Source organism: Elephas maximus, chromosome 1, assembly GCF_024166365.1.
Source record: "Elephas maximus indicus isolate mEleMax1 chromosome 1, mEleMax1 primary haplotype, whole genome shotgun sequence".
In the NCBI taxonomy this organism is placed as follows: Eukaryota; Metazoa; Chordata; class Mammalia; order Proboscidea; family Elephantidae; genus Elephas; species Elephas maximus.
This window is the reverse complement of record NC_064819.1, coordinates 86,943,694-86,965,148: the sequence shown is the minus strand read 5'-3', so window position 1 is coordinate 86,965,148 and position 21,455 is coordinate 86,943,694. Positions and strand designations below refer to the sequence as shown.

The window sequence follows — 21,455 nt, the reverse complement described above, 5'->3', positions numbered from 1 at the left end:
AGACAATATATTAATATTATATATTAATTAATACACAACTACTATAATTGTAATCAATGTGTTAATATGCATGCTATAGTAATATATTATCCTAATATAATTACAATGAGTATATTAATATGTGTAATATATATTAATATATAATCATATCATATCATATTAAGTATAATATATTGCTTTATACTGCAGACCTAGCCATTTGTTTAGGAGAAATGGGCTTTTTCTGTTATTTTTGAGTCCAGCAGTGATGGATGTACTCTGTCTTAAGGCCCCGTTTACCCTTACTACTTTCAGAAATCATTAGTTGGTGTTCTGGTTTGTGGAGGTATCTTAGATTATTTTGCTTTTGTTCTATTTATTAATTTTCAGTTTGTTTTTGAAAGAAGGTAAAAAAAAAATCGTCATTTTATGCAGCCGTAATGACTTTGGAATTTTTTTCTCCCATTGCTGATTTTCCTGTGAGATCATTACAGAGCTAATGTTTATATGTTACTGTAAGATAATATCTCCAGCACAGAAGGCTAGTCAATTAAAAAAAAAAAAGCTTATTAAATAGCAGTGGTAGTTATATTAGGTTACACTGTATAGTATTTTATGAATGGAGGCAAAAGGCAATATTTATAAATTCTACACTGTTTCTCAGGTCTATCAAAACATTACCACTGGTGTTTCTGTTGCTTTTATACGCATTACATTTCTTTCTCCTCTGATTCATTTGGTAAATTGCTACTAGGGATACACACTGCCAAATATGCTGCTCTATGCTGAAATCATGGAGTTGTGGTGGTGTGGTGGTTAAGCACTTGCCTGCTAACCAAAAGGCCAGCAGTTTGAATCCACTAGCCGCTCCTTAGAAACTCTATGGGGCAGTTCTACTCTGCCATATAGGATCTCTATGAGTTGGAATTCACTTGATGGCAATGAGTAATGCTGAAATCATAAATATCTTTGTCAGCAAAATGTCTTTCAAAACTTTAAATCACTAATAAGAAGGTATGTTCAATTAAAAAAACAAGGCATTGAGTTAGAAGATGTAGAATGTATGGTTCATCTGTAGTTGTGGGGCAATGGATGGCTTTTAGGTGGTCTTTCTCGCCATGGTCTTGTAACTCCCACCAAATGATTGGGTGGGACTATGCAAATGAGGTGTTGTGGCCCACCAAGGGAATTGGACAGCTTGCTAATAATGCTAGTAAGGTTTATGGCATCTTGTGGGGGTAGGATCATGTAAAAAAAATGTGTGGAACCCTAACTAGTGGATTAGTCAGTTTTGCTATTCTGCTAGGCTTAAAGAGAGACACAAAGAGAGAGAGAAGCTGTAATATGGAAGACAAGGAGACACAGCAGTGCAGCAGTAGCAAGGGCAATAGTAGCACAAGATGGCAGGAACCGGGAGACTGGCACCAGACAGCTGTGGTGGGGCTTGCTGGTCCTTGGAACTAAGAGTTGTAACTCTTGCCAAAGAGGGTCTCAAGCAAGGCTCAGCAGCAGAAGGTGAGAAGAAGTTGTCCTGATCTGAGAACTGTTTCCTGAGTCATATCTGATCCTGAATTGTAAACTGTGGCTTCCCTAATAAACTCCACAACTGTGAGTGCTGTCTGTGAGTTCCGTGTGGCCATTGCAATGAATTATCAAACCCAGCAGAGAAGTAGAGAGTGCCATGGGAGGGACAGCTAGTGTCAGAATTGGTAAAATGTTGGAGAGAGGGGGTAAGTCTGACCTCTGCCTCACAGGAATCAGCCTTGGGCTGTTGATCTTAATTCTCCTTCCTCCTTGTGAAGTTAGAGGAGGTCAGATGCTGCTGCCACATCATTTTTACAGTAGTATTTATTTATTTTTTTTTTACACTGGACTTCTCCCATGACTTCTATGACACTGAATTTTCAACCATATAAAGAAAACTTCTATCAAAAATGGTTTAAAAATCAATAAAACATTGTATACAAGAATGTATTGTGACTAGTGAAGCACATACCAACTAAAACCATTATAAGTTCTTTTATGCATTTTTGCATCTTTTATAATAACAGTAATAGTAATGATTATTTTAATCTCTAATAGAAAGCAATTGACTGTGAAGACTGATAACTTATTTTCAGGGGGAATATTCTGTTTTGCTTTGCTTTGTTTGGTTTCTGGGTTTCTGGGCAATTATCTATACACACTAATTGCTTACAAGGTACACAGAGTCCCCAAGTATTTCATTATTTCTCAAAAATTTCATCATTACTCTCAAGGAAAAACCACTTATGATCACATAACAGATGTGCATCCTTGTTGAATTCTTTTACACAGGAGGAGGGAGACAAGAAAGTGATTATTTGGACCTCTGAACTGGGAGAGGTGAGAGGCAAAAGAGCCTCCTTTCACAGGTACAAAGACTCCCTGTGACAAGTGGGCAGAAGTGGCAGCAGTCTAGGGACTTTGCTGTTTGGTTTAGACATAATGAAGAATATTCATCTCTTTTACTTTAGACAATAAAATTAATTTTATCTTCAGAATTGGTCTTGGCTGTATCATCAGCACTGAAAAGTTTACTTAGCTGAATTAGGGTAAGTGGGGAGAAATTAGGTTGTCTTTAGTAATATTATAAGAAGTTTGTTTATGCAGTGATTTACATACAGCTTTCTGGCTTTTATACCAATGTCTCTTCCTTCAGTGGCATGTAACCCACTGCTGTCAAATGGATTCCAAATCATAGTGATCCTATAGGACAGAGCAGAACTGCCCCATATGGATTCCAAGGAGTGGCTGGTGGATTTGATCTGCTGATGTTTTGCTTAGCAGCCAAGCTCTTAATCACTGTGCCACGATAGCATATAGGACATCCACTTATCTGTATGTTAATATCTTTTGTATTGGAGGTGTTAAAAATGCAAATGGATGTTCCTCTTTGCTCATGTGTTTGTGATTACATACCTATCCCATGATTTATTTTAAGAAATACTTATTAAGATACAGATACTTTAGGGGACATATGTTTTTTAATGAAATAAATGTGTACCACATAAAAAGAGTAAATTTGTTGAATTCAGTTTTGAACTATGATGTGTGAAATAAGTTGTAAATGTATGTGTTTATGTGAAGTGCTGATTTAAACCTATGTGTTGATGCTAAGCACACTAGTAAAATTGCGTATTTGGAAATAGAGTAGGAAAGTGGGACTAGTACAGATAGACACCAGGGTTATCTATCTAAAGCTCGTAACTGAAGCCACAAAAACAAAGGAAAGCAAGGAAACAGAGTAAAGCAGATTTCTGATTAGAGAACTTTGGATAGAGGGGAAAGGGAAAATGAATGAGAAGGTGCAGTGGAGAAAGGTGAAGGAGAAAAATGAACTCAAAAGAAGTTGTAATGAAGGTTCATGATACTGCTTTGGATGAGAGTAGATTTATTTCCGGAATGAGATATTGGTCAGTATTGTTTCATGGCACAGGTGAACTCAAGCACTTAAGATAATTGAGAATAGGTTATTGGTTTTAGGAGTCAGGGCCACCTTTTCCTTTGTGATGATATTTCTTTTTAATTAGTATATGTGAGAGAAGCCATGTTATATATTTGAAGATGTGATTTGAGTTGTGTTTTAGGGAGAAGCTTCTCTTTAAGAGTTTAATAAAGGGGACAGGTAAAGATCACATGTCCGCTTTTTTTTTTTTTTTCATTTTTTAAATTACAGTAAAAATGATATACAACAGAACATTTGCCAATTCAACATTTTCTACGGGCACAATTCAGTGACACCAGTTACATTAAACAAGTTGTGCAACCATTACTAGAATCCCTTACCAAATTTTCCATCACCATTAACAGATTTCTCCTTTGCTCCTCTTCCTACCCCTGATAGCCACTAATAAACTCTGGTCTCTATGTATTTGCCTATTCTTGATATTTCATGTAAGTGCAGTATTGTATAATATTTGCCCTTTTTTGATTGACACACTTTGCTAGGCATAATGTTTCAAGTTTCACTCATGTTGTACCATGTATCATGATTTCATTTTTCTTTATAATTAAGTAACATTCTATTGAAGAAGCCCTGGTGGAGCAATGGTTAAGAACTCCCTGAAAGGTGGGTGGTTCTAACCCGCCAGTGGCTCCTTGGGGGAAAAAAGGCCTGGCAATCAACTCCCATAAGATTACGGCCTAGGAAACCCTCTGAGGTAGTTCTACTCTGTCCTGTAGTGTCTCTATGAGCCACAAGCAACTCAATGGCACCTAACAACAGCAACAACAATATTCCGTTTTATGCATATGCCATATTTTTAATCCATTTAACTATTAATGCACATTTACATTGTTTCCACCTTTTGGCTATTGTGAATAATGAATACTGGTGTACATGTGTCTGTTTAAGTCCCTGATTTCAAGACTCTTGGGTATATAATTAAGAGTGGAATTGCTTGGTTATATGGTAGCTCTATATTTAAATTTTGAAGAAAGTGCCAGGATGTTTTCCACAGCAACTATAAAATTTTGCACTCCTACCAGCAATGAATGAGGATTCCAATTTCTCCACATTCTTGCCAACATTTGTTGTTTTACACTTTTTTTTTTTTTTTACTATTAGCTTTTTTAGTGGGGGGTGAAGTGGTATTTCCCTGTGGTTGAATAGGGTCACTATGAGTTGAAATCTACTCCATGGCAAACGAGGTTTTTGTTGTTGTTGTTTGGGGGTGGGTGGGGGAATAACTAATAAAATTGAGCATCTTTTCATATTTTTGCTGGTCATCTGTATTTATTCTTTGGTAAAGTGTCTCTTCAAATTCTTTGCCCACTTTTTTGATTGGGTTGTTTGTCTTTTTGTTGTTAAGTTGTAAGAGTTCTTCTTACATTCTGGATATTAAACTCTTACCCAATATATGGGTCCTAAACTTTTTCTCCACATTTGTAGGTTGTCTCTTCACTTTGCTGTTAAAGCCTCATGTTGAACAAAAGTTTTTAATTTTGATAAAGTCCAAGTTATACATATTGTCTTCTGTTGTTCACTCTTTTGGTGTCATAACTAAGAATTCATGGTTAAAAACTAGGTCCCAAACCAATATCCTTATGTTTTCTTCTAATAGTTTATGGTTTTGGTTTCTACATTTAGGTCCTGGATTCACTTTGAATTAAATTTTGTATATGGTGTGAGGTTTAATTTCGACTTCATTATTTTGCACGTGGAGATCCAGTTGTCCCAAAACCATTTCTTAAAGAGACTCTTCTTTTCCCATTGTAAGGACTCAGCATCCATGTTAAGATCATTTGACCATAGAAGTATGGGTTTATTTATGGACTTTCAATTCTATTCCATTTGTCTATTATCACACTAGTACCTGACTGGCCTGATTACTGTAACTTTATAGTATACATTAAAATCAGTAAGTGTGAGTCCTTCTGCTTTGCTCTTCTTCTTCAAGATTGTTTTGGCTGTTTGGAACCCCTTGCAATTTCATATAACATTGAGAACTGGATTTTTCAATCTTTTCAAAGAAGGCCATTGGAATTTTGATGGGGATTGCATTGAATCTATGGATTGCTTTGAGTTATTGTTGCTATTAGGTGCCATTGAGTAGGTTCCAACTCATAGCAACCCTATGTACAACAGAACCACACACTGCCCAGTCCAGTACCATCTTCACAACCATTGCTGTAGTTGAGCCCATCATCACAGCCACTGTGTCAATCCATCTCCCTGAAGGTCTTCCTCTTTTTTGCTTACCTTCTACTTTACCAAGTATGATGCCCTTCTCCAAGGACTGGTCCCTCCTGATAGCATGTCCAAAGTATGTGAGATGAAGTCTTGCCATCCTTGCTTCTAAAGAGCATTCTGCTGTACTTCTGCCAGGACGTACTTATTTGTTCTTCTGGCAGTTCATGGTACAGTCAATATCCTTCCCCAACACCTAATTCAAAGACACAAGACACAATTCTTCTTCCGTCTTCCTTACTCATTGTCCTGCTTTCACATATATATGAGACGATTGAAAACACCATAGCTTGGGTCAGGCAAACCTTAATCCTCAAAGTGACATCTTTGCTTTTTACCACTTTAAAGAGGTCTTTTGCAGCAGATTTGCCCAGTGCAATACATTGTTTGATTTCTTGACCTCTACTTCCATGGCTGTTGATTGTGAATCCAAGTAAAGTGAAGTCCTTAACAACTCCAATCATTTCTTCATTTATCATAATGTTGCTTATTGGTCCAGTTGTGAGGATTTTTGTTTTCTCTATGTTGAGGTGTAATCAATACTGAAGGCTGTAGTCTTTGGTCTTCATCAGTAAGTGCTTCAAGCCTTCTTCACTTTCAGCAAGCAAGGTTGTGTCATATGCATATTGCAGGTGGTTAGTGAATCTTCCTCCGATCCAGATTCCCCATTCTTCTTCATATAGTCCACCTTCTCGGATATTTGTTCAGTATACAGACTGTCTAAGTATGGTCAAAGAATACAACCACTATGTACACCTCTCCTGATTGTAAAACATGCAGTGTCCCCGTGTTCCATTCACTGCCTCTTGGTCTGTGCACAAGCTCCTCATGAGTACAATTAATTGTTCTAGAATTCCTATTCTTTGCAATGCTATACATAATTTGTATTATCCATACAGTCAAATGGTTTTGCACAGTCAATAAAACACAGGTAAACACCTTTCTGGTATTCTCTACTTTCAGCCAAGATCCATCTGACATCAGCAATGATATCTTTTTTTCCATGTGCTCTTCTGAATCCAGCTTGAGTTTCTGGCAGTCTCTTGCCGATGTACTGTTGCAACCATTTTTGAATTACCTTCAGAAAAATTTTACTTGTGTGTGACAATAATGATTTTTTTTTTATAATTTCTGCATTCTGTTGGATAACTTTTCTTCAGAATGGGCATAAATATGGATCTCTTCTAATTGGTTGGTCAGGTAGCTGTCATCCAAATTTCCTGTCATAGATGAGGGAGTACCTCCAGTGCTGCATTCCTTTGTTGAAACATCTCACTTGGTATTTCATCAATTCCTGAAGCCTTGTTTTTTGCCAATGCCTTCAGTGCAGTTTGGACTTCTTGCTTCAGTACCATCAGTTCTTGATACATGCCACCTCCTGAAATGATTGAACATTGACCAACTCTTTTTTTGGTGCAGTGATTCTGTGTATTTCTTCCATCTTCTTTTGATGCTTCCTGCCTGGCTCGATATTTTGCCCATAGAATCCTTCAGTATTGCAACTTTTGTCTTGAATTTTTTCTTCAGTTCTTTCAGCCTGAGAAATACTGAGCATATTCTTCTCTTTTGGTTTTCTAACTCCAGGTCTTTGCACATTTCATTGTAATACATTACTTTTTCTTCTTGAAGGGCCCTTTGAAATCTCCTGTTCAATTCTTTTACTTCATCATTTCTTCCTTTTGCTTTGCTACTCTACATTCGGGAGTAAGTTTCAGAGTCTCTTCTGACAGCCATTTCAGTCTTTTCTTTCTTTTCTGTCTCTTTAATGATCTTTTGCTTTCTTCACTTCTTGATGTCATCCCACAACTAGTCTGGTAATTAATGTTCAGTGTGCCAAGTCTACTCTTGAGATGGTCTCTGAATTCAGATACGATATACTTAAGGTCATATTTTGGTCACATTTGGTAGGGATTGTGTTGAATCCATAGATTGCTTAGGGTAATATTGACATATTAACAATATCACATCTTCCAATCTATGAGCATGGGATGTTTTTCCATTTATTTAGGTTTCCTTAATCCCTTTCAGTAACATTTTGTAATTTTCATTATATAAGTTGTTCACATCTCTGGTTAAATTTATTCTTAGATATTTTATTCTTTTAGATGCCATTTTAAATGGAATTGTTATTAATTTCATTTCAAAATTGCTCATTGCTGGTATATACAAATTCAACTGATTTCATGTGTTGACCTTGTACTCTGCAACATTGATTAATTCCTCTATTAGCTCTATAAGCTGTCTTGTGGTTTCATTGGGATTTTTTACATACAGGAACATGTCATCTGCAAATATGGATAGTTCTACTTTTTACTTCCTGATTTGACTATCTTTTATTTCTTTTTCTTGGTTTATTGCTTTAGCTACAACTTCCACTACAATTTTGAGTAGTAATCATGAGAGTGGTCATCCTTGTCTTGTTTCTGATCTTAAGGGAAAAGCTCTTAAATTTTCTCCCTTGAGTATAATGTTGGCTGTCTGTTTTTTGTAAATGCCCTTAATCATATGGGGAATTTCTCTTCTTTTCCTAGCTAGTTGAGTATTTTTATCATAAAATGGTGTTAGATTTTATCAAATGCCTTTTCTGCATTGATTGATATGACAATGTGATTCTTTTCCTTTGGACTCTTAATGTGGTGTTTTACAGTGGTTTGTTTTCTAATGTTGACCCCTAGCATCCCTGGAATGAATCTCACTTGGCCATGATATATAATTATTTTCATATGCTGTTGGATTTGGTTTTCTGGTATTTTGCTGAGGATTGTTGCAACTCTATTCATTAGGGAACTTGGTCTGTAGTTTTATTTTCTTGTGGCTATTTTATACAGATGCACTTTTAAATGACAAATATATACTGGCAACTTTATACCTAAACCTGGGACTAGTTACTAGGAAATAAGCACGAAAATAACATAGCTTGCAAAGGTTTAGCACTTTGATTGCGATGTTATAGAATTGAACAGTTTTATAGACTGAGAGAATGATATAAATGACTAGTACAACCTCAGTGTACAAATAAGGAAGGAATAAAATTATGGAGAATAAGACTTTAAGAGACAGTAAATGATAAAATTAACAATACAGAAGAAGTCAAATAATATTTGCAATGAAAGAGATACTTTCATGGATCTCAGAAAAAAAATGCAAAGATAGGCATTAAAAAGGAGATAATTTAAAAATTTCAGATAAGAAATTATAAGAGGAGAGCTGTAGTTAGGTCTAGGTTGTTTATAGGTTAAGCAGTGGTTCTTAATTGAGATAATTTTGCCCCATAGGAGACATTTGTGAATTTCTGGAAACATTTTGGCTGTCACAAGTGGGGAGAGGTGTTAAAGGGTATTGCCTACTGGTAGATACCAGAGATGGTGTTAAACATCATATAATATACAGAAAGCCCTCCACAACAAAAATTATCTGGTTTAAATGTCAATACTACCAAGGTTGAAAAATCCTGAATTGGGAGAAAAAGAAACCAGCAGGGCGGTGGGTATTAAACCTAGGCTCCACTTATGAACCCAGAGGCAAGATATTTTTGTTACAGACACCTTATACTCTTCAACTAACCTTCAGTGTTGAGAAGGAAATATGTCAAATGCCACCCAGTTTCTTTATTCATCATTGTATTTAAGACTTCTGAGTTCATTATCATCACAAATACACATAGAAGGGAGAAGTATTTCTGATAAATCGGCTGGGAAATTATCTCAACAAAGAGATTAGCACTATGGTGAAGGGAATGGGCCCAGGAGAAAATTCTTGGTGTAAATGTTGGTGCTAGCTAAGATTGAGTTACAAAGTAGAGAATGATGTTGATTTTCTGTTTTCCCTCATTCTAAGACACCTTGTCTCCAAGGTTGTAAATACCTATTTTTAAAGCATGGCAAATGTATACCATAACATGATGAGAGGAGCAAATCAAACGTGCTCTCTACCTTCCTGTGGCATGTAAGATAATAAGAATGGTTACTCACTTCTATCTCCCATGCAATCAACCAATAAATAAATAAAAGAGAATTTTTCAAGAGAGGTCACAGAAATTTCTATGTATGAAAATAACTCCAGGAAAATTTTATGATCAGTCAGTATTGGAAGTTGTTCCCTTTATTTTATTCAATATTAATGTGACTTTGCTTTTTAGTGGAATGCTGCACAAAAATAATTATAGTAAAAAGGATCGAATGAGAAGTTATTGGTTTCAATTCTGCATTCTTTGGCATGCAGAGAAAATTCTTCCAGGAAAGAACCAGTCATGTTAGAAGACACTTAATGACATTAGATTTTACAAAGTTCTTTTTTATATAATCTTGTGATTGATACAGATTTCTAGGTTTTAGCAATCATTCCTTCTGTTATAACCAACATTTGAAGATTTCATTTGCTATTTGAAAAGCTATCCAATAATCTACCATTCTTGCTATCATAGCTTGAATTTTGTATGTTATATAGACCACTAAAAATGTTTATATATTAGATAGTAAAAAATGATACCCATACCTTGAATGCAGTGCTTGATTTTAGTCTGGCATTAAGGTTTGTGAATGTACGCACTGTGCATTCTAATATGTTAATTTTTCCATCCTCAGAATTGCTATTAAGGCAAGAAAAAAAAAGAATGATCAACAAGAGCTACTTCAATGGATTTATACTCCTTGGATTCACAGGGCACCCTCAGATGGAGATGCTTATCTCTGGGGTTGTCTTTTTCTTCTACACCATTGCCTTGATGGGAAATATGGCCATCATCCTGCTGTCTTTCCTGGATGACCATCTCCAAACTCCCATGTATTTCTTCCTTAGAAATTTGGCAGCCTTAGATCTCTGTTACACCACAAACATAGTCCCACAGATGTTGGTCAATATCTGGGGTAAAAACAAGAGAATAACCTTTGGTGGTTGTGCCTTTCAACTTTTCACTGATATGGTACTGTGCTCAGTTGAATGCATTCTTCTAGCTGTAATGTCTTATGACAGGTTCAATGCTGTCTGCAAGCCTCTGCACTATATGGCTATAATGAACTCACAGCTTTGCCAGGGATTGGTGGCCATGGCCTGGTTAGTTGGTGTTATTAACTGCATGATCCTTCCCCCTATGGCATGAGCCTTCCGCAATGTGGAAACCACGACCTAGACCACTTTTTTTGTGAAATGTCTGCAATGATTAAGATTGCATGTGTGGACACCACAGCCATGGAGGTAACCACATTTTCCATGTGCCTCATTATAGTTCTTGTTCCTCTTCTTCTCATTCTGGTCTCATATGGCTTCATTGCTGTAGCTGTACTCAAGATCAAATCTGTAACAGGGAGACAAAAAGCATTTGGGACTTGTTCCTCCCATCTCATTGTGGTATCCATCTTCTATGGGACTCTAATCTACATGTACATACAACCAGGAAACAGTCCAAATCAGGATGAGGGCAAACTTCTCAGTATCTTTTATTCCATTGTTACCCCCAGCTTGAACCCATTGATCTACACACTAAGGGATAAAGAGTTCAAGAGGGCCATGAAAAGGCTGATTGGAAAAGAAAAGCATTTCATGGACACAACACCACACTGATGTTTTTTTCTCAGCAATTTCCAACTTGAAAACTTATTTTGTAATCATCACCTAAGCAAAAGAATATAATCAGAGAAAATACAATAAAAATAAAATAAAATTCAATGCATTTATTGAATAATTAATACATGCTAACATTTTTTAACATGTGTACAAAACCCATGTTTGACATGAAATTACAAATGGAGTGCCAACATTAAAAATAACTTACACTGATTCTTTTGGATTATACACATCTGTTTCCCAAATAATATTAAAAATGATCAATTTAACTCTAATCTTCTACTTTCGTTGTTCTTTCTGTCATTGTCATAAATTCAATGAGGCAAAAAGCTGTTCTTAAAGCACTCTATTTTAAGATACAACACCTTTGCCCTACCCAATCCTAGCAATATGTCCACAAAGGGATATCTCCAGCTTGAAGACAGCAGCAGAAAAACCAGTTATTAACCAAGAACACCAAGGGTTCCAATTATCAATCATCTTAACAATGATTCCGAGGCATGGAACTTTTTTCCTAGGGTATCTTCCTCTGTCTCAGATAACTACTCAAAGAGGAACACGATTCTTGTGATCACAAAAAGAAAACCTTTTTATATCAAGTTCCAGAACCGTCTTTAAGGTTATCGTTTATATATACGAAGTACATGGATTTCTGTAGATTAATTTTACATTCCATTATCTTGCTGATGTTATTCTTACTACTTCTGCTGTATTGTTGTTGCTGCTATTGCCCCCTTTTTGCTTCAGTTAGGGTATTTCGGGGTATAAAATTATTAGCTCACACGTCTTACTATATAGTTGTCATCATTGTTGCAGAGAAGTCTGGAACCAGCCTGACTTTTATCTTTACATATTGTCATTTTGTCCAATTGACCAGCTGATTATCTTTGAAGTCCAGTAACATTACTAATGTTTTAACCACTTTGTGTACTTTTTTTTAACCTGAAACAAAGTGAAAAATTTTCAGTCTGTAGATTTATGTCTTCTTTCATATTTTCTAAAACACCTTTCACTATTTTATTTTATACCTTACTTATTTTTTCTCAATTTTAACTATTCTACTTCTTCCAATATTTCAACCGTGTTTATTCTCCTTTTGTTTCTATAACTTTAATTTTTATTTCTTCAGTTTTTAATTTTTCCTCCTCTTTATAGCCTGAGTTCTACCAGCTCATGGTTCATACTCACTTACTGTTTTGCCATGTATTTTCAGATTTATGCTTTATGTCTAGTTTCATTGTGTCAGTCACCTTTTTAATGTTGACCTTTTAAAAATAAATGACAGTATGTTTGCTTCCTGTGTGGCAATAGTTTTGTGATGAATGTTCCTCATCTACCATTTATTTTCCTATTACTTTCTTGGTTTTATCTTTCAGAGTTTTGCGTATTTCCAGTTGTTGTTATCTTGTGCTTCTGAGTCAATTCCAACTCATAGCCACCCTATATGCATGGTAGAACTTCCTCATAGCGTTTCCTAGGCTGAAATCTTTATGACAGCAGGTCCCCAGGTCCTTTTTCCATGGAGCTGCTAAGCTTGTGGGTTAGCAGCAAAGCACTTAACCATTGTGCCACAAAACAAAAACAAAAACGTTGCTGCTAAGTTGATTACAACTCATAGCGACCCTGTACTAGGGCTCTTTATATTTTCAATTGCTGTTAAGTGCCATCGAGTTGTTTCCAACCCACAGCAACCCTATAGTAGTAGATCTTTATATCATAAAAGTCTGGTTCAGCGGAGCAAGGGTGGGGGTTTGGGAACTATGGCTTAAGGGGACTTCTAAGTCAATTGGCAAAATAAATTCTATTAAGAAAACATTCTGCATCCCACTTTGAAGTGTGGCATCTGGGGTCTTAAATGCTAACAAGCAGCCATCTAAGATGCATCAATTGGTCTCAACCAACCTGGATCAAAGGAGAATGAAGAACACCGAGGTCACATGATAACTATGAGCCCAAGAGATAGAAAGGGCCACATGATCTAGAGACTTACATCATCCTGAGACCAGAAGAACTAGACGGTGCACAGCCACAACTGATGAGTGCCCTGCCAGGGAGCACAACAGAGAACCCCTGAGGGAGCAGGAGAACAGTGAGATGCAGACCCCAAATTCTCGTAAAAAGACCAGACTTAATGGTCTGCCTGAGACTAGAAGAATCCCAGCAGTCATGGTCCCCAAACCTTCTGTTGGCCCAGGACAGGAACCATTCCCAAAGACAACTCTTCAGACATGGAAGGGACTGGACAATGGGCTGGAGGGAGATGCTGAAGAAGAGTGAGCTACTTGTATCAGGTGGACACTTGAGACTGTGTTGGCATCTCCTGTCTGGAGGGGAGATAGGAGGGTAGAGAGGGTTAGAAACTGGCAAAATGGTCACGAAAGGAGAGACTGGAAGGAGGGAGAGGGCTGACTCATTAAGGGGAGAGTAAATGGGAGTATGTAGTAAGGTGTATATAAGTTTATATGTGACAGGCTGACTTGATTTGTAAACTTTCACTTAAAGCACAACAAAAATTATTTAAAAGAAAAAAAAGATGGATTGGCACGGTGGCTACAACAGTCAGCTCAAGCAAAGCAATAATTGTAAGGATGACACAGGACCTAGAAGTGTTTCTTTCTATTCTGCATAGGGTTGCAATGATTTGTAACTGACTCAATGGTGCCTAAGAGCAACCACAACAGTATTAAAAACAACAAAAAAAAATTTTTTTAAAGTCTGGTTCAGTTTTCATTATTTGTAGTCAACGAATTTCTTTTCTTTTTTTTTTTTTTTTTTTCCTAGATCAACTATTTGTAGAAGACTCCTGTTGGAGAGGAGGCAAGTCCTTGTTCTAGGTTAGCAAAAATATTGCTTGTGACCCAGGTTAAATGTGTATGGGGGTTATTTTGGCCTTTACTTCAGCCCAACCAACTGAACTTTTCTGCTGTAAGTCACCTGTAAGGAAAAGTCTCCTGTCCACTCTTTCAGCAGCAGACTGCCATAATTCCTAGTTCTGCTTTCCTAGATACCATACAGAGATCCAAGAAAATTTACATTGGCAGCCTTCATTCCCTATTCCTGTTGCTGTAATAAGAGCCAGTTGACTTTATACACCAAAGAGGTCTTTTTCTGTTATTTTTGAGTTCAGTAGTGATAGACATACACATCTCAAGCTCCCCTCTTTGATCTTCACTACTTTCAGGAATTAATTTTTGTCAATTCTGGTTTTCAAATGTATCTTAGATTATTTTGCTTTTTGTTCTCATTAATTTTGCATTTATTTCTGAGAGAAGACTGGGAAAAGAAGCTCTTTTATTCAACCATAAGAACACTGGAATTTTTATATCTCACTGATGATTGTTCTTTAAGATCACTTCAGGCCTGAGGTTCTAATGTCCCTATAGAGTAACCTCTCCAGCAAAAGAAACTAGTGGACATTTTTTAGAAAAATAGTGTCTATTAAATGGCAGTGTAGTTTTATCGGATTATATTGTATAGGATTTTGTGAATAGAAGAGGCAACTTTTCTAAATTCTATACTCTGATTCTAAAACTATCAAATTACCACTGGTATTTCTGTGTTACTTTTTTTTTTTATCCATGGCATTTTCTTCTCCTCTGATCTATTTGGGAGATTGCTGCTAGGAGCATTCACTGCCAAATATGCTGCTCTATGCAGAAATTCTAAATAACTTTGTCAATAAAATGTCTTTCAAGACTTCAGATCATTAATAAGATGATAAAAAAAGACGATAGGTTCAATTAAAAAATAAGGAATGGAGTTAGAAGATAAAGACTCATGTGTTTCATCTGTACTGTTTATTACTTGTTCGCACTGGGCTTGGCCCATAATTCCTATGACACTCAGTTTTCATCCAGATGAAAAAGGAATACCATCTACCAAAAATATTTAAGAATCAATGAGATATTATGTATATAAAAAAAGTGTTATGGCTAATAAAGCACAAAATAATTAAAATCATCATAATTATTTTCATTCATATTAGCATCATTTATAATAAGGGTAACAGTAATGGCTATTCAAAGTTAAATGAAGCAGCTAACTGTGGAAACTGATAGCTTACTTTCGAGGAGAATTTTTTGTTTTGCTTTGCTTGTTTCTGTATTTCTGGGTAATCATCAAGATATACTAATTGGTTTTGAGATACTCAGAGTTCCCCAGTATTTTATCATTGCTCAGAAATTTCATCATTGCTCTTAAGGGAAAACTACTTAGTTATGATTCACATCACAGCTGCGTCTCCTTGAATTCTTCAAGGAGGGAGACAGGAGCATTATTATCTGGGCCTCTGAACTGGGAGAGGTGAGAATCAGAAGAACCTCTTTGGACAGGCAGGAAGGTTCACTGTGACAAGTGGGCAGAAGTGGGAGTAGTCTAGGAAAATTGCTGCATGGTTCAGACATAATGAAGAATAACAATCTCTTATTTTAGAAAATAAATATCCTTTCATCTTCAGGATTGTTCTTGGCTGAATCATTAGCACTGAAAATTTACTCAGCTGAATTAGGGTAAGTGGGGAGAAATTAGGTTGTCTTTGATAATATTTGTTAGGGGCTTGTTTATGCAGTGATTTGCATAAAGCTTTCTAGCTTTCATACCAATTTTTCTGGCTACAATGGTATATAGGACATCAGCTAATCAGTATGTTAATATCTTTTGCTTTAAAGATGCTATAAATTCAAATGACCATGCCTCTTTACACATGAGTTCATGACTAATTATTCACCCCCATGGTCTGTTTTAAGAAATGTTTATTAAGAGACTACTAGAATCTTGAGAAGGTCCCTGGGTGGTGCAAACAGTTTGTACTTGACAGCTAACCTAAAGGTTGGCAATTCGAACTCACCCAGTAGTACTGGGGAAGAAAAGGCCTGGAGATCTTCTTCTGTTAAGATTATAATGAAGAAAACTCTATGAAGCAGTTCTGCTCTCCAACACATTGAGTTGTCCTAAATTGGAACTGACTCAACGGCAACTAAGAACAACAGGTACTTTAGTGTACATCTAACAAAATAAATGTCTATCACAGTGAAAGAAACAGTAGATATGTTGGAGGAATAAAACTCATGGATTCAATGCTGAACTATAACGTGTGAAATGAGTTGTAAACCTACGTGCTTATGTGAAACTAGGACTTAAACCTATGTGTTGATGTTGAGTATGCTGGTAAAATAGTGCATCTGGTAATAGAGTAGGAAAGTGAAATTAGTAAAGATAGATGGCAGCTATCTGTCCAAAGCTAGTAACTCAAGCCACAAAATGAAGGTAATCAATGAAACAAAGAGTAAAGCAGATATCTGATTAGAGAAATTTGGAGATGGGTAGGGGGGAGGGGTGAAATGAATGGTAAAGAAATGAATGGCAGAGTAAAGGAAAGTGAAGAAGAGAAGTGAACTCAAAAGAAGTTCTAATGGAGGTTCATGATACTGCTTTGAAAGAGAAGAAAATTCTTTCAAAAATAAGATATTGGTCAGTGTTGCCATATGGCACATATAAGCTCAAGTAGTTAAGACAACTGAGAAGAGATTATTGGTTTAAGAAGTTATTGCCACCTTTGTCTTTGAGGTAATATTTTTTAAATAATGTATGTGAGAGAAGTCATATTGTATTTTTGCAGATGTGATCTAAGTTGTGTTTAAGGGAGAAATTTCTCTTTCAGAGTTTAATAAAGGGGACAGGTGAGGATCACAGATTCACTTTTAAAATGACAAATATTTACTGGCAACCTTCTCTATGCCTAAGTCTGGAATTAGTCACTAGGGATACAAGTAGGAAAATAACATTTCTTGAAGAGGCTTAACATTTTTACTGAAACGTTATTAGAATTAAGTAGTTTTATAGACCGAGGGAAAGATGTGAATGAGTAGTAGAATCTCAGTTTAAAATTAAGAAAGGGATAAATTTATGGAGAACAGGACCTTAAGAGACTGTAAATGATAGAATGAACAGTATAGAGGAAAACAGATAATGTCTCAGTCATCTGGTGCTGCTAGAACAGAAATACCACAAGTGGATGGCTTTAACAAAGAGAAATTTATTTTCTCAAAGTCTAGTAGGCTACAAGTTCAAATTCAGGGCATCAGCTCCAGGGGAAGGCTTTCTTTCTCTGTCAGCTCTGGAGGAAGGTCCTTCTCATTAGTCTTCCCCTGATCGAGGAGCTTTTCAGGTGCAGGGACCCCAGGTTCAAAGGATGTGTTGTGCTCCTGGTGGCATGACATCCCTCCTCTCTGCTAGCATCTCTTTCCTTTTATCTCTGGAGCTGTGCAGGCCACACACCAGGGAAACTCCCTTTACATTGGATCTGGGTATCATCTGTTAAGGGTGTTACAATCCCACCCTAATCCTCTTTAACATAAAATTGCAATCACAAAATGGAGGACAACCACAGAATACTGAGAATCATGGCCCAGCCAAAATGATACACACGCTTTTTGGGAGACATAATTCAGTCCATGACAAAATAATATTTTTAATAAAAGGATGCATTTCTGGATCTGAAAAGAAGGAGTAAAAGATGGGGGTGATGTAGAGAAGACTGAGGTAAAAAGGGGATAATTTGAGAATTTCAGATAAGAAGCTATAAGAACAAAGCTGGAGTTGGGCCTAAATTCTTTATAGATTAAGGCAGTGGTTCTCAGGGGAATTTTGTTCCACAGAGAATATCTGGCAATTTTCACAAAGATTTTTGGTTGTCACAACTGGGAAAGGGAGTTATGGGCACCTAGTACTAGATACTGGCTATTGGTAGAGACCCTGGATGCTGCTAAACAGTCTTTATCACAAAGAACAACCCTCCACAACATCCTGGCCCCTAATATTAAGAAGGGAAGAATATCACATTTCATCCAGTTTCTTCACCCACAACTGTACTTAAGACTTTTGAACTCGTTGTCATAAATAGATAACTAGATGAGAAATGCATTTCTGAAAGAGGTTGGAAAGTTATCTGTGCACATTGGTGAAGAAAACAGCCCTGGAGGAAAAGAAAAAAAAAAAAAAACATGGGTATAAGTTTTGGTCCTAGCTTGAATAAAGTGACAAAGTACAGAATGATGTTGATTTAAGTGATACTACTATGTTTCCCCTCATTCTAGGATATCCTGTCTCCAAGGTGCAAATACATATTTTTTAAATTCTTTGGCAAATGAAACAGTCCTGGTTGTGCAGTGGTTAAGTGCTGGGCTGCTAACCGAAAGGCAATGGAACCCACGTCAGGAAAAAGAAGTGGCAACCTGCTCCCGTAAAAATTACAGCCTTGGAAACATTACTGGGCAGTTCTACTCCATCCTAAAGGGTCGCTATGAGTCAGTTGACTTCATGGCAAGAGGCAACGGGTTTGGTTTTTGGTATGGCAAGTTTATACCACAGTGCAGTGAAAGGTGCAGGTCAAAACTGCAGTCCTTTCTGTTGCGTTTAGGATAATAAAAATGATTACTCATGCCAATCTTCCACCCAATCAAATAATCAATAAATCAGTCAATAAAATAGAGCTTTTCAAGAGAGGTCACGGCATCTGTATATTTCAAAATAACTCCAGAAAACTTTTAGGGTCAGACAGTATTGGAAGTTATTCCCTTTGCTTTATTCAATATTAATGGGGCTTTGCTCCTTAGTAGAATGATAAAAAAATAATTATAATAAAAAAGATCAAATGAGAAGTTATTGATTTGAATTCTGCATCCTTAAGCATGCACAACTGCTATGTTATTGGAGGAAATTGTTCCAGGAAAGAGCCAGACATTAGAAGACATTTAATGATATTAAATTTAACAGAGTTTCCTTTTACATACTACAGTGATTGATACAGATTTCCAGATTTTAGCAACCATTCTTTTCATTATAACATACTTTGGACTTTTCATTTGATATTCAAAAAACTATCCTATAATCTGTAACTTTTACTACCACAGTTTAAAGTTTTTAACATTATCTAGATGATGAAAAAAATGTTTATATATGTTTGGTAGTTAAAAAAAGAAATATCTACACCTTGAATGCAATACTTGACTTTCGTCTGGCAATGAAGCTTGTAACTATACTCACTGTGCCTTCCAACATGTTGATTATTCCATCTTCAGAATGGCTATTTTAAAAAAGAAAAAGAATGATCAATGAGAGCTACTTCAATGGATTTATACTTCTTGGATTCACAGGGCACCCTCGACTGGAGATGATCATCTCTGGGGTTGTCTTTTTCTTCTACACCATTGCCTTGATGGGAAATATGGCCATCATCCTGCTGTCTTTCCTGGATGACCATCTCCAAACTCCCATGTATTTCTTCCTTAGAAATTTGGCCATCTCGGATCTCTGTTACAGCACAAATATAGTCCCACAGATGTTGGTCAATATGTGGGGTAAAGACAAGAGAATAACCTTTGGTGGTTGTGCCTTTCAACTTTTCAGCGATGTCACACTCTGCATCGTTGAATGTATCCTTCTAGCTGTAATGTCTTACGACAGGTTCAACGCTGTCTTCAAGCCTCTGCACTACATGACCATAATGAACTCACAGCTCTGCCATGGCTTGGTGGCCATGGCCTGGTTAGTTAGTGTTACTGGTTGCATGATCCTTTCCCCCTATGCCATGAGTCTTCCTCGATGTGGAAACCACAACCTAGACCACTTTTTTTGTGAAATATCTGCCATGGTGAAGATTGCATGTGTGGACACCACAGCCATAGAGGTAACCACATTTGTTGTATGCCTTCTTATGGTTCTTGTTCCTCTTCTTCTCATTCTGGTCTCGTATGGCTTCATTGCTGTAACTGTACTCAAGATCCAATCTGCAACAGGGAGACAAAAAGCATTTGGGACTTGTTCCTCCCATCTCATTGTGGTATCCATCTTCTATGGGACTCTAATCTACATGTACATACAACCAGGAAACAGTCCAAATCAGGATGAGGGCAAACTTCTCAGTATCTTTTATTCCATTGTTACCCCCAGCTTGAACCCATTGATCTACACACTAAGGGATAAAGAGTTCAAGGGGGCCATGAAAAGGCTGATTGGAAAAGAAAAACATTTCATGGACACAAGAGGACACTGTTTTTTCCAGCAAATTCCAATGTGAAAATTGGCCCTTTCCAACCTTTAAGTGTAAACCACTTATTTTGTAATGTTCACATAAGCGAGGGAAAATACTCAGAAAAAAAATACAGTAAAATTCAGTGTATTTATTGGATAATTAATACATGCCAACATGCGTACAAAAACCCATATTTAAAATTAAATTGCTAACTGTGGTGCCAACATTAAAAATAACTTTCGTTGGTGCATTGGCTTTTACCCCAGTTATATTGAAGTTGATCAATTTAATTCTAACACTTTCCTTTCATTATGCTAACTAAGTATCATTGTCATACATTCAATTAGGTGAAAATCTGTTCTTATAGCACATGTTTTAAGGTATAACAGCTTTACTTCGCCCATTTTCAGGAATACATATACCACAAATATAGAGCCACAGATGGTGCTCAATGTCACTGGTAAAGACTTTGTGAATAGTGCTACAATGAACATTGGCGTATAAGTATCTCTGTGCATTTCTGCTTTCAATTCTTTTGGGTTTATACCTAGGAGTGGAATTGCTGGATCCTACGGTAATTTGATGTTTAACTTTTTGAGGAAACACCAAACTCTTTTTCACAGCAGCAACAGAAGGAAGGAGAAAACAAAGATCAAAGCAAAGGTAAATGAAATCGAGAACGGAAAACCAATTGAGAGAATCAGTAAAATCAGAAGCTGTTTTTTTAAAAGATTAATAAATTAGACAAATCTTTTAGTTACACTGACAAAGAAAAAAAGAGAGAGGATACAAATATATAACATCAGAAACGAAAGTGGGAACATTGCAACTGGCCTTACAGAAATTAAGAGGATAAGAGAAGACCATGGACAATTGCATGCCAACGACCTAATTTTCTAGATTAAATGGAACAATTCCTAGAAATACATAAGCTTCCTACATTGACTTAAAATGAAATAAAAGATCTCAACAGAACTAGAACAAGTGAAGAATGGAATCAGTAATCAAAAACCACCCAACAAAGAAAAGTCCAGGACCGGATAGGGAATTCTACCAGACATTTATAGAAGATGTGGTTCCAATGCTTCTATACTTTTCCAAAACATAGAACAGGTAGAAACACTTCCTAACTCACTCTGTGAGGCCAGCATTACTCTGATACCAAAGCCAGGA

The 21,455-nt window shown here is 36.6% G+C and overlaps 1 protein-coding gene and 1 pseudogene across 1 annotated transcript; both read left to right on the top strand.

Annotated features, from left to right (window-relative positions):
- The first annotated feature begins 10,301 nt into the window (after positions 1-10,301).
- Positions 10,302-11,248, top strand: LOC126063265 (olfactory receptor 2W1-like; annotated as a pseudogene).
- An 8,107-nt stretch (positions 11,249-19,355) lies between these two features.
- Positions 19,356-20,327, top strand: LOC126063217 (olfactory receptor 2W1-like). Its single transcript, XM_049861443.1, has one exon. The coding sequence runs from the start codon at positions 19,356-19,358 to the stop codon at positions 20,325-20,327; it is 972 nt and encodes a 323-aa protein (XP_049717400.1).
- Positions 20,328-21,455: the final 1,128 nt, after the last annotated feature.

Excerpts from the sequence above, each read along its gene's own strand:
- LOC126063217 (XM_049861443.1), top strand. The coding sequence starts at position 19,356 with ATGATCAATGAGAGCTACTTCAATGGATTTATACTTCTTGGATTCACA.